The sequence below is a fragment of the Pleurodeles waltl genome, chromosome 6 (genome assembly GCF_031143425.1).
Source record: "Pleurodeles waltl isolate 20211129_DDA chromosome 6, aPleWal1.hap1.20221129, whole genome shotgun sequence".
In the NCBI taxonomy this organism is placed as follows: domain Eukaryota; kingdom Metazoa; phylum Chordata; class Amphibia; order Caudata; family Salamandridae; genus Pleurodeles; species Pleurodeles waltl.
In genome coordinates, this window is record NC_090445.1 from 970,620,988 (window position 1) to 970,635,595 (window position 14,608).

The 14,608-nt window shown below is 41.3% G+C and overlaps 1 protein-coding gene across 2 annotated transcripts in view; it reads left to right on the forward strand.

Annotated features, from left to right (window-relative positions):
- EXOC6 (exocyst complex component 6) overlaps nt 1-14,608 on the forward strand; it is a 1,398,320-nt gene that overhangs the window by 979,554 nt on the left and 404,158 nt on the right. For both annotated transcript variants that reach the window (XM_069239815.1, XM_069239814.1), the window contains one exon: nt 5,387-5,528. In XM_069239815.1, the coding sequence (XP_069095916.1) occupies nt 5,387-5,528 (142 nt within the window). The remainder of the gene's footprint in view (nt 1-5,386; nt 5,529-14,608) is intronic.

The following is a 14,608-nucleotide window of genomic DNA, read 5'->3' on the forward strand; positions in this document are numbered from 1 at the left end:
AACGGCCCATTTTCAAAAAATATGTAGACATTGATTTTAAAATATAATACTTTGCATTGTGACAAACAAAGCTCGTTCCCAAAGAGCAATACATCAAAAACGACTTTTCCAGTGTTCTTTTTTTCATTTTTCCTCTTTTTGGATTAAAAGGAGAGTCGGTGGTGAAATAAAAATATATAACAGACAGATGATATTGAAATCATCTAAATTTGGCTAGTTTGACGTGACCATGTCACGTTTAAATTATCATTAAAAATACTTCGACCTCGTTAATCATTTAGAAATCCAACCCGACAACGTGTGTGCAGCTTGCTCTAATTTTCCATAAACTGGCCTCAAAATCCGGCTAATAAACAGATTAGCAGTCTGGCTTCCGTCGCTGAGAGAGCCGGATATAAAAGTCAAAACTTTGTTGTTAAAATGATAGACGTCTGCAGAAAAATGCATTTTCAGTTTTGTTGCTTATCTAGCTTTCGAGATAGTGACATTCCGTGAGAATAATTTAAACTGGTGTTCTCGGTGTCTGAACAGGGTCATATTTAAGTAGTTTTAGCGAAGGCGAGCAAGTTCACAGCTGGAGGCTAACACTTGGAAATTGACATTGATGTATGGCAATTAATGTAAAAATATGTCTTCTGCTACGGGTAGCAGTCTGGGTCGATTCCTCTTTTGTTCACATGCAAATATACGTTCAAAGTTTACTTTCAAACCATCATTCATGTCAAAAACCTTGCCTTTGTTTTGTGTTTACTGGTTTGTCAGCATTTCGATTTTCAGTTACATGGTGTATTTGTTTTAGAAAATGTGTTGCATACTGATGCGAATTGAGCGCTTCTTGTCCACGGCTAAGTTGTTGTCTTAAAGATACCCTTTTTGCTTTTATTCATTTAGTGTCAAATTTCATTTTAAGGTTGTTTATTGATTTGATGCTAAATGTTCAGTTGAAGGACTGTTATTTCCTGAGGAGGTGGGCTTGATAGTGTTATTTCATTGTGTGTTTTTCTGATTGGCAGTAAATGCTTTAATTCACAGCTTGCCGCAAGAAACTATTGTGGAAAGGCCGGCTCCATTCTACACGCTGAATTCAAAACCTGTCAATCAAGAGTCTACATGGGTTACTTTGAGAATGCGCTTTCTTCCTGCTTTTTCCAAATGTCCCCTCACGCTGTCTTTGATTGGCGTGGCTTGGCAGGGAGGATGGATGAAGCTGTCACCGGCTCCTTAATTGTGTTGCTGGTTTCAGGCTGACATCAGGTCTTTGACTCTTAAGTGGCTCAATACAAAACAAATTAGCAGATTGTAGTCATATTTCTCATTGTGTATACTTTGACTTTGTTGAATGCCGTCCATAAATCATATTGACTGACATTGTAGTGAATGATGAAAGCTGCTTTTGAGGCGGCTAGCATGGATGTAGATAGCAAAACCGTGAAGGTGCCATGGAAGGATGCATATGGTTGACCCTTTGGGAATGTCCTGGGAGCCAAGCGTCTGCTCGTTACAATTGTTCTTAAGAAATAAAAGCTTCTGGGTACGAAAGAAAGGGTTTTATATGTCAGCAGATTCTTTTTTCAAGCTCCTTTGAAATATAAGAAGTTTGTCCGTGCAGTTTCTTTTTGAGCAAACTAATGTTTCAGCGAGATCTAGAGGGTATAGAAAGTAGATTCCTTGAAGGCCGCTAGCAGGTGGTCTTGCTTTTTGAACCGGGTCCCTTAAATCCTGAACTTTAACCCACTTGGCGGGTTTGTAATTGTTGAATCTAATGATAAGAAATGTTAAATAATGTTTGCATGTAAAAGCTAAATGCACCTATACCACCTTTGTTGTTTTAGATTAATTTCGAGAAGTGATATTTGTACTGCTTATTTTACAACGATTTGCATTTTATTTAAAGAGCAGTTTAGGTGGCCTACTGATTTCTAGCAGGCGTTTTTGTGATCGTTGAATGATAAAAAAAAAAAAACTGTGAACGATTCAGCGTCCCCTTTTAATGAATCTCATACCATAATAATCAGCACAGCATATTTTTGTGTTCTCATGAAAAAAAAAACAAGTGATACATGTGATATAACATTTTTGCTTCTAATTTTTAATTCCTGAAAAATTCTAATACGTTTCTTAATTATTTTTTCTTCTAGAAGTGTTTTATAAAACCTCACTATTTTCCTGTTTAAATACCAGAATAACGCTCCTTAGTCAACATCTAGTTAATTTACTGCTTTCTGTTTACATTGCTTTTTAACTGAGAGCAATAAGCCTGTAGTCCATGTACATAGCTGCCAATAATTAATGTTCACATGTTAATTCTCACTTAATTTTGTAATTAAAATAAGCACTTTTAAGGCACTGCATCTTAAAAAGGATGCCCTCCTCGAGTTCAAGGCATTTTTTCCAAAGATGTGCTTTCAATTGTGCATATTTTAAGAAAGTTTATAGAACTGGTCTCCAGCAGAATGGTTCATGCCATCTGTGTTTGTATTGTTCTCATTCTAGTCTGCTCCACCACTATTGATGAACAAACACAACTTAGTCATTGGCCAGAAATGCATAATGCACAATTTTATCTCCTGTGTATAAGAAATGAATATCCTCATGTTTAAAGTAAATTAAATGTTACTTTTTTATGACAACCAATCAATCCACGTCTGCTATTATTCAATTAGCATGGCAAAATAAATAGTATATGGAGCTGACTTGATGGATCAGTACATTAACCTTAAACGCACAGGTTGTTCCATTACATCAAAATGACATTTCCATTAAGCATCTCAGACCTATCACATTGTAATTAAATGAACTGTAGCCCATTGATTTATTTTCTTTTTTTTTTACCTTCTCCATTCATATTGATATGGTTTTGCCTGGGGAATCAAACCCCGTCTTTCACTGTAATTAACCATTGGGTTGAGGGAATTATGAGCATGCTGTTTTTGCTTTGTCTTTTACATTCCTTGTCGAAGCTCATCTGTTCTTGTCAAATATGTTATTTACTCTCACTTGCCTTTTGAAATTTTCAATTAAGAGACTAACATCTAATTTCAGCTATGAGGTTTCCCACTGCTCCTTGGGTCTTAAAGTGAGGGTTTTCTCATACAGCTTGTTCAAAGTTGAGCCCAGTGACTAATCCATGTGTAGTTCATGGTTTGAACAAAGTGAACAAGAAAGAGTTATCAACTCCTAGCTTAGTGTTTTTTTTGTAGTTTTGTTAAGTACCCTGTCTTTTCAAATCAAGCAGTGCAGAATGACTGGCATCGTCCACTGTTACTGCTGTAAGTAATCATTTAATATGTAATGAACTGCATGTACATTGGAGTGAACGTGATGATGTCATCTTATACTGTCTAAGGGCTCTTTATCAAGGCCATATTTTGTACTTTTTTATTTAATTATTCCTACATGCTGTCAATTTTGCCATACTTTTTATGCGTACCAACTTGTAAAGAATTTGAAGGCTCTCTAAACTTTGTGCAGCGGCAAAAACTGTGTTTAACACTCCACTCTCTTTGTAGCACAAAAATGCGTTACAGTTGTGTCAAAGTATGAAATAGATCCCATTGCGATTTTCCCTTAAAATAGCAAACTTTCAAAGATAAACGTAGTGGAGTAAAATCGGCATCAAAGGTTATTTTTGCTCTACATTTTAACTTCTAGTAACACTTTTTTTTCCTAGAGAACACAATTGCCATTTTACAAGTTTCTAGACCCCAAGATTTATGGAGAATTTACTCATTGTGAGTCATTGCAGACTGCTCTTAAGTAGATTGTTTCCCCCTTCGTTTTAAAGCTAGGAAGATCTATCATGCCACTATAGCTTTAAACCTTTTCTCCCATATTAAATATGTTTAGTAAGTAGAAGCAAATGATTACTTTTTAGTTCTATGACTGTCAGCTATGCAGTTATCACAGTAGCGGTGTCTTTATTATGGCAGTCTTTGTAGTCTAGTGGCAAAGTTGTCAACTGTGCTTCAGAAGTCTGCGTTCTAATACCAGCTTCCCTTCTTTGCCACATTGTTTGAACGGTTTGCTTCAGGCTCACTGTCCGTATTAAACACTTTATAAAACTAGACATGTTAGTGATTTCTGAAAGAAGAGCACATAACGACTTCTGAGTTCGATGTTTGGACTCTAACTTAGTGTAATGGTAGGGCAGGTAATGTATTCATTATGCCAAATTGTCTTCCACATTTTGAGAAAAAACATTGTGTGCCAAATGTAAAAAGCAGTTTTTCTATAGCAACCACTGTGATTCTGAGTTTGCAACCAAGATACTGTTTTCAGCAATATAATAAACTAATTTTAGCATTTAGTAACATTTTACTGGCTCTTAAAATGGGTTTAGAAAAGGTTAAAGAATCGATATTTGAAAGAGGTATGCTGTAGGCATCCTTTGCAAATAGTGATTCCTATCCATATGTATCAATGGTTTAGGATTGAAATAGTGGTCATATACCTATTTAAAAGTTACTTACCACCAGGTTGGGGGTTAACCCATTCACAAAAAAGGAAAGTGGTCCTTAGGGACTTCTTCACCTTTTTGAAAAAACGTTTGATTGGGAGTAGGAGGTGGTTCACAGCACCATTGCAAGCTGTTGCCCTGTACAAAGTAACGTTTTTTTATACACTGCATGGTTTCCTTTGAGGAAAATGGGCTGCAGTTAAAACAAAAAAAAGTTACTTTATTGAAATGCTATCACCAACACGATTGTCCGCTAACCCCAGCAGGCCACAATCCCTGTGAAGACATCCAATTGTAGTGAGTCACAATTTGTGACCTCCCTCATTAAACTTCATGCAGTAGATCAGATTCCAAGCCACTACGGTTCTGATTTTTAAGAAATGATCTGTTAGTACAGAGGCTAGTTAAAAAAAAAAATTACTGCTCACAAAAATACTGGTCCCAGTTTGCAACCAGATATTAGTATATCTGGGCCTTTCTTCTGTTAAAAGCATTTATCATTCAAGTGTTAGGAAGAAAGTTAGTTACAAAATACACAGTCAAAACTGTTCATATTTGTGTTTATATAATGGTCACCCTAACTTTTAGTTAAAAGTTTTGTCTGTCAAGTTGTGTCATTTGTGATGAGTATACATTGAGCAGTCCACGTACTAGAAGTAAACCCTTGATGTGTTTTCCAGCCCATTTTATATACATTTTTGACTCTAGGGAGAAAGCTTTTTTGGTGCATGTTTAACAATAGCTGTGGTCTTGAAATATATGCTGGCCGTTAGTGAATGGCGTAATGTGTAGTTGCTCAGACTGGTAGTGCAAAGAGTGGCCCTATTTATACACGCCATGCAAAGCCTGAAGGACCAATTCGCTTAAATCAATTCACACAGTATATTTCAGAAAAGTGTGTTACTTGTCTGTTCTTTGTTTATTCAATAGGGTAAAGTTGCTCAGACCGCCTGCATGTCAGCCTGCAAGCATCTTTCTACATCTATGACGCAAATGCTGCTGGACACTGACTTAAAACAGATAAGCATGGGAGCCATACAGCAATTCAACTTGGACGTCATACAGTGTGAATGTAAGTAATATCAAAATAAGTCTGCACATTTCCGCCTATGTTTTTTATGGACCTTTCCTGTGTGATTGTGTGCTTGCTATTTCAATTCCTTGCAAGAGCATTTACTTTACTTACTGTTATTACCCAGAGGGAAAATAGTGTTGTTAATTCCTGAAGTGGAGGAAATAGTCATGTTATGTTTGCTAAAATTCCACATAGTGCTGATTTTCTTTAAATGTAGCATATATGCTACCATAGGGCAGTGTGCTTAGAAAGAGTGACTTTTTAGCTTGACTGGAGGTCTTTCAGTGACCTCTTTTACTTAGCAAGTTGCAAATGCTCCAAAATACAGCAACTCGAGTGCTGCTAAATCTCCCTAAGTTCTGCTCTTATCTCACAGAATATTCTTGATTTGTCCTGGCTGCCTATAAGGAAGCAGATAAAATTTAAGGCCCTATGCTGGGCCCGCAAGGCCCTTCACAGGGTTGGCCCTCTCTTCCTCCATAAGTACTTTAAGTGGTATACTCCCACTTGTACTCTGCGTTCTTGCACCTCCAATATGGTTGTAGTCCCTAGGATAAAGAAGGCCCACTGGGGGGGAAGACGTTTTTCCCACATTACTTGCTAATAGTGGAACTCTCTCTTGGATCATCTCAGTGCACAGCCCAACTTGCTTTGTTTTAGAAAACAGTTAAGGATGTGGCTGTTCCCCTCTGGCTATTAATTAGTTAAGGTAAAACCTTTTCCCTTCCTCCGTCTGATATTGTTTCTGAAATAGCACCAAGATGCCTTTTTTTTTGGTATTTGCGCACTTTATACATTAATTATCATTTTGTGTATGAATGTGTGTAGACTACTTGTATCACAAACATAGCTGTAGAGCAGTTGAGTGCTGTGCTGTGTAAGAAGGTATTGCGGTAATAGTCAGAGGGGATCACTCAACAAACAACATCCGTTTTAGGGAGTGTAGTAGGTGTAACATCTTTGTGATATGGTGCTGTTTGAGTTTGAAGAGGACGATCTATAAAAATCTTTCCAGTGAGGCACTTCCAAATTATTGGGGAATAGCAGGAGAAGTTGTATCTTCCGGTCTTCTCCTTCTTTACATCCTGGTATGTCGCCTGGTGATGTCAAGGCTTGCATGCCTTACACTGGCTACTTGAGACCTTGATTGTGTCTGCCTTGGAGGGTTGTGTCTTTGATATAACTGCCTTAAAGACAATGTAGCAGATCTTGAAGGCGTTGCCAGCCACAGTGAAGTGTAGAGCATATGGGGACATTGTTGTACTTCAGTATGCCTTCAGGTTAGTACCATTATTATTCAGACAGATAGACAGCACAACTATGCTTTTGTAAGAGCCATTAGCCAAACATTGGTTCTGTGATTATCAGAGTTCCAAAGCTGCAGCAATGCAACCTTATTACACTGTGATGAGAACTTTGTGGGGATTCTAGATTTCATTTCTGTCAAATATTGACTCAGTACTCACCTGAAACAGCGATATGCCCTCAGGGCAACAGCAGTAGGGGACACAATGCCTGTCGCTCCCTGATGGCTGCAACAGCTGAATCATCAGAGTACTCATAGGATGCAGTGAGTCTGCCAGCTGATTATCTCGGACCTCTGTGTCCATCTCCTTTGTATCCTTCTGCTTACTTCACTTGGCATGGTATTCCTCTGTGCGTTCTCCTTGAGCTTGAGGTCAGCTTCTTTCTCAGTGACACTTTTACTTCCTGCTTCCAAATCCCCCTTGAGCCTATCTCTCTGTGTAAATCACAACACATTAATCTCCTGTAGTTCTGGTCACTTGCATCTGTATGAGATTCCATGTGTTTGCTTGACTTCACTGTTAACCCCTTGGGTGCGCAGGACGTAACGGTTCCGTCCTCGGCAGCACCGCTCGGGTGTCGAGGACATAACGTTACATCCGGCACCAGGCCCATGGGAGGAGAGCTAGCATTCCCCCCCCCCCGTGGGCCTAAGGCAGGGATGGAAGGGGAATCGCTTCCATTTCCACCCATGCCCCCAGTGACATCTGATGACGTCAGTGCATGATCAATCGCTGACCTCATCAGAGGTCGTCTCCGTCGCGCTGGAAGCATGACTTTCAGCACGATCAGAGGAGAAACAGATTAGTTTCTCCTCGGTACGGGGCAGGGGAAGTCAGAGAGGCATGAAAAGTAAAGGCTTTTCCTTTCCTTTTCATGTCTCTCTGAGCGTTCCTGCAGCCCGATCGCATAGCGATCGGGCTGCAGGAATGGCCACTAGACACCAGGGATTTTTTTCTTTATTATTATAAGGGAAGCGCAACCCCTTAGGCAAGGGTCGCTCCCCAGGGGGCTATTGTTTTATTAGGCCTTTTCTGAGCCCCCTCCACCCCCGGGTCATATCAGCCTAAATGAAATAGGTCGATCTTCCCCTTGGAGTAGAAGCCACTAGACAGGGGATAATTATTGTTTTTTTTTATTTTTACATATGGGAAGCGACCCCTTAGGCAAGGGTTGCTTCCCTGTGGGGGCAAATTGTTTAGAGGCCATTTCTGCCCTCCTTGGGGGCAGATCAGCTTATTTTTATTAGGCCAGTCTGCCCCCAACAGGGGCAGAAACCACTAGACATTAGGGATTTTTTTAATGTCAGTTACACGCAAGGGGAGCAACCACTTAGGCAAGGGTCGCTCCCCTAGGGGGCAATTTTATTTTAGACCATTTCTTTCCCCCCGGGGGCAGATTGGCCTATTTATGTAAGGCTCATCTGGGGGGGGGGGGGGGGGGGGCAGAAAGCCCACCAGACACCAGGGAAGATATTTTTCAATAAAGAGGGTGGGGTATGGCCATCCCCCCATCCCAGATAAATAGTAACAAATGTTGTTCTGCCCACCGGTGAAAGATGGGGCAATTACCCATGATCCACTCCCCCGGGGGGTAGGAAGCCTACTAGATGCCAGGGAATTAAAAAAAATATATAGTGGGGTGGTGGCTACCAACCAGTATGGGCATGGTTATGCCCCCACCCCCAACTGAAGGGGGTAACAGTCTTTCAACTTCCCCCGCACACTATAAGATCTTATTCCAATGGCAAGCAAGAGGACAATTGATTATTTTGGGTTTTGGTTTTACATTTGGGCCATGAGAGCTTGTTAAACTCTCAAAATCGTCCCTCTTGGAATGGTGAGGGCTGCACTTTTTGGACTTTGGGATGCTGACATGTAGAAAAATCTATGAGACCTAGACACAGCTGAAAACTAAACATCTGGGTGAGTCCAGGGTGGTGTGCTTCACATGCACCTCACACCATTTTCTTACCCACATTGCCCTGAAAACTTTGTTTGAAATCACACATTTTACCCCTATTTTTGTGATGGAACCTTCCGGAATCTGCAGGAATCAACAAAGTTCCTACCACCCAGCATTGGGGCATCTGTACTGATAAAAATTCTGCCCCACTTATCGGCCTAAAAATGTTTTTTTCCTAAACTGCCCTTTTAGACCCGCTTTTGTCCACCCTCAATTTCGACATGTTTTTGGCTCTTCCCTGTCACAGGCACTTGGCCCACCTACACAAGTGAAGTATCATTTTTATGGGGAGACTGCGGGGAATGTTGGGTGGGTGGAAATTTATGCCGGTGTGGTGATCCTACTCAGAAATGTGGGGAAAATGTGATTTATTTTATTTTTTTAGCTACATTTGAGGCTTGCTGAGGATTCTGGGTAAGAAAACACTGGGGGATCCACGCAAGTCACACCTCCCTGGACTCCCTCAGGTGTCGAGTTTTCACAAATGTCTGGGTTTGGTAGGTTTCCGTAGATGGCTGCTGAGCCCAGAATACCCGGTGTACAATGAAAACACATTGCAAGGTGCAGCTCCTTTATTGGATCTGGGTACCTAAGGTAGCATATGTAATGGTATATTGCTTTAAAAAATCTGGCATAGCTGGAAAAAGTTAAAGAAGAAAACGTGGACAGAAATGGCTCTTTTTTTCACCTCAATTTTAATATTCTTTTTATTTTAGCTGTTACTTTCTGTAGAAAAACCTTGAAGGACCTACATAAATGACCCCTTTCTGAATTCAGAATTTTGGCTACTTTTCAGAAATGTTTAGCTCAGGGATCCAGCATTGGTTTCTCACCCATTTCTGTCACTAACTGGAAGGAGGCTGAAAGCACAAAAAAGTCAAAATGGGGTATATCGCATTAAAATGTCAAAATTGTGTAGAAGAATGTGGTTTTCTGATTCACGTCTGCCTGTTCCTGAAAGCTGGGAAAATTGTGATTTTAGCACCGCAAACCCTTTGTTGATGCCCTTTTCAGGGGAAAAACCACAAGCTTTCTTCTGCAGCCCTTTATTCCCATTATTTTTTATTTATTTTTTTTACAACATTTTCGCTGTACTTTGGCTAATTTCTTGGTCTCCTCCAGGGTAACCCACAAACTCTGGGTACCTCTAGAATGTTGGAAAAAAGGACGCAACTTTGGCGTGGGTAGCTTATGTGGACAAAAAGTTATGAAGGCCTAAGCTCAAACTGCCCCAAATAGCCAGAAAAAGCCCTGCCACCTGAGGAGGAAAAGGCATGGCAGCGAAGGGGTTAATGGGAATTTGTGATGTACATTGCCCTGCACTTGGTAATGTGTGCAGCCACAGTTGACCGGGCCATGCCTCAAGGTAATATTTATATATTAATGTCATTCAGTTTTCTCTTTCTACAGATCACTCTCATGATTGGTAATCTCCCATGATTGTTAATCAGCTTGTGATGGCTTTTCTTCTTTTGTTCACAGAATTCAACTTGCTTGCTACTCTTTTTATTAGAACACATGTTGTAGTTTTCTTGGTTTTTCATATTTTCAAGGTTTGTTAACAGAATGCCCACCCAGATTCTTACACTTGCACAACTGCTACTTACATTTGTTAGGTTTGTCCTTTGTTTTGCTCAGCTGCATGCTTCCATCAGTATTTCAAAGAAGAGTATTGATCCCTTAAGTGTGACTTTAAAGTGTGAGGCTAAGAGCAATAAATATGATATATTCATTCCCTTAGCTTCTTCTTTACTTTCACTCTCTTTTAAAATGTTTGTTTTATTAGTAGGTATATGTTAAGTGGAGTGTTGTACTTAATAACTAGATACATATCCCACATGAGTATAGAAACAATTGCTGGAATGTTTACAATGAGAACTTAAGCCACTCAGCATTTAACTGATCTATCAAAGATGATCTCTGTTTCTGAACTATGAAGTCCAGTATGGCAAGGATTTTAGATGATCATATAACACTTGCCTCATTTTTCTTGCTATTTGATGTATATTGTTTCAGTGTTTGTATTTGAGGAATCTTGTGATTACAGTTTTTGATAAAGGTCCAGGCAGCGATGTGGGAGCCCTGGCCTCTTTGCTCTTTCTGCCTCTAAGCATGATTGCTTCTTGTTTCCTATTGTCCTCTTCAGCCAGGCCGCCGCAAAGGGCTCTACATCTTTACTTTTGATCCACTTCAGCATTTCTACTACATGCTAGTGCCCCATGCCGTTGCTCTGTGCTCTGCTCTTGTAGATCTTTAATGCTTTAACAACCTAGCCAGCTGTGCCAGGTGAGACTGTGCAACCTCACCATGCAGCTTGCCACCACACTGTCTGGTTACCATACATATGGGTCTGTATGCACTCCTGTCCCTTAGTAGCATCTCACGATTATCACTTCCCTTTCTGGTGGAGAAATAAAACCTCAAGGTGCACCATTCTGTTGATTCACTCTTCCTAATTACTGCCAACACTTCTGGAATCTTGGGTGAGCTATGATGGTCTATTCTTATGAATAATTAATTCAGAAGTATCTTTACAGCTAGGTATTTGCAAGAAGTTTGGGATACTGCTTGGGAGTGCCACAATTGCATTTTCAGACCCCAGTCAGTGTCTTTTTCTTCCTCAGTCCTCGAGTATAGTGGCCTTTCTTCTTAGAGATAGGCATTTTCAATAATTTTCCTCCGTATCTTGGCTTTTGTTTATTTATTTTGGGGTGTTGTAAAACACATTGTGCAGAAACAAACATGATCTTTCAGATGTCATATCCTTAGTAATGGCAAAAGCACTAAAGTAATAAAATGTGCATATTAATGACAATATTTCATATTGTTCTAAAATATTTGTTCGAAAACAAAGCAGTATTTGGGCGAAGTCTTTCCTTAAATAACAATGAATAGCCATTTTCAATTATTAGGATTGACGTTTCTATAAAATATGGGGAAAGTGGTGGACTTATCATGGGTTACCTGCTTGATGTAAATTTATTTGATTTACCTCTTCAATCTTGAGACTGTATTGTAGAGCTATTATTGGTTTGAAACAATATTTGCACCACAGTGATTGCTGGTTGCCTTGCTGAACATAATTAAAATGTGTTTATAAAAAGATGTAGGTTTCTATGCATTATTGTGCTTGTAGAAGCCATATTGTGGTTCAGAATTATGCCCTAGTAGATTTAGGGAGTTAAGAATAAACAGGCACTCATGGCACTGAAAGCTGAATATGAGTTGAGCATCCCGGTTATTGGCTCCTAGGGTAGGCTTTACTACAATAAGCACTAAGGGCCTGATCACAACTTTGGAGGAGGTGTTAATCCGTCCCAAATGTGACGGATATACCACCAGCCGTTTTACGAGTTCCATAGGATACAATGGACTCGTAATACGGCTGGTGGTATATCCGTCACTTTACCGTCACTTTTGGGACAGATTAACACCTCCTCCAAAGTTGTAATAGTTGTAAGTTAGGAATAGACTAAAGCAGCTTGGAGGCTAATGCAACAGGGTAGGAGGACTGTGAAGATCAGTGAGCACCCCCCTTCCTGATCCCCACCTCTGGCCATGAAAGGACTAGGGAGAATGCAGTGGGCAAGGGAGCATGGCATTGCCTATACGTCAAACCTCTGGAGGGCTGAAACTACCTGGCATGGGTTTAAAAAGCCCAAAGAACACACCATGGCCTGGCTTTCCTTGAAGCACGTAAGGATTAAATCAGTTTTCTTGTCATATGGGCAGGATCCATCAAAACTAATATCTATGAGGAATGCCTGCATACCTCTAGAAAATACGGTGGATCACATCTACGCATGGTGACAGAGAACCACATTAGTGATGACTGCTCATCCCAAGCAATCAGTAGTATCCCAACCAGCCCGAATCATAAATCTAGCTATATCCTGATCATCCTAGATGGTTTGAGCCAAGGAGGCCCTAAATGTTTCCAGATCTGCCAGCATGATCGTGCTGGCTATGTCCTAGACTGCACATGCGTAACTGCCTTGTTAAGAAACTGTGCTGACCAACCTTGCGGTTAGGCTAAGCGAAGAGAACATTTGTTTTTCTAACACCTCAAACCTCTTTGACTCCCTGTCTAGAGTGAGACATCAGGAATGAATCAGGATTTATCTTCCTTGTGGAAGCTTGGACCACTATGTAGGAAAGTAGCATCTTTCTAGTGTAGTTAACCCCACTTATTGTCTGGTGTAAGTGTGTTTAGACCGTAGCACACTGGACCAGGATCCCAGCTGTCTGTGTTCTCTCCTCTAAATGTGGTTACATGCTAACTGTTAAACCCCTCTATTGGCATCTGGTGCACCTATGTAAGGCCCTAGTATTTGGTACTTAGGTACCTGTGGCATTGGGGCACTAGGGGTCCCCCATGGGATGCGGCATGTATTATCCCATTTATGGGAGCCCATACAAGCTGTGTCTGCAGGCCTGCTCTTGCGGCCTGGGTGAAATGGTGCATGCACCTTTTACTTTAGATATAAGGCTTGCCTTGTATCGCAGTTACTGCACCTTGACACTAAGTCACCACCATGGTAGGCCCTTCAGCCCAAGGGTAGGGTGCATGGTCCTGAGTATGAGGGCACCCCTGCATGAAAAATGGGCACCCCTAAAAACCCCAGATTCCATTCCCTGGGCTTTGTAAGTATAGGGAACCCATTTAAGGAATGTAGTGGACACTGGTCAACACGAGTAGTCCAACTACATAATTGTAGGAAGGTGCCCCTTTTGGCATGGTTACCTCCTACTTTTTGCCTCATATTGATGAGGACCTGACAGAGTGTGCTGGGATCCTGCTAATCAGGCTCTAGCACCAGTGTTCTTTCCCTAAAACTGTACCATTGTTTCCATAATTGGCACACTCCTGGCACACTATACCACAGGTGAGGGGATAGCCTCATGAGCAATATGCCCCACTTTTGGTGGAAAGTCTGGTGGGAAAATTAGGTAGTGAGTGGGCAGGGCTCACGGATCTGGAGCAGTTCTGGAGTCCTTTTGGAGGGTTTCTTCTGGACAGGGCCGCTGTCCTCTGAGTTCTTGGTCCTCTGGTGGGCAGGCCAACCTCTGAGGGTTTGGAGAGGTCGCTGGTCCTGCAGGATGCGTCCCGTTTTGGTAGCAGAGTCTTTGAAGCTGCAGATAGTCCGGTAGTGCTGGGGCCAAGTCAGATGTTGTCTGAAGTCTTCTCTGCTGCTGCAGCTCTTAAGTCCTTCTTCATCTTGTTAGGTTGCCAGGATTCTGAAGAGCAAGGTTCAGGGGTGCTCCTAAATACTAGATTTAGGGGTATTACAGGAATCAGAGGGCAGTAGCAAATGGCTACTGTCCCTGAGGGTTGCTAAACCCTTCCTGTGCCCACTCCCTCTGGGAAGGGGGGCACATTCCTAATCCTACTGGCTAATACTCTCCATAGCAAGATGGAGGATTCTGCCAGGAGTGGTTCACCTCAGCTCCGGACACCCCAGCAGTGGTCCTAGCCTGGGTATCCACGGGTAGGGGCACTATTCAACCTTCCCTGTGACAACTGGTTTCCTCTGGGTCCTCTGGGAAGGCTCCTGAATCCTGAACATTCCAACGACGACGGTGCTGTGTTAGCCTATGGGACACCGGCTCGATAATTACTCGGCAGCAGTTTCTGAAACTTACCTCTGGTAATTCCTTACTCCCCCAGCCCATGGGATCCTAACACACTTACTTTAGTTGGGCATATCCATTCATAGTATTTGGCTTAACCTCCACCCTATAGGGCTCAATGTTTTCCTATACTTTTACTGTTTGTTTCTGAGTATATATTTTGTGTGTGGATTTCT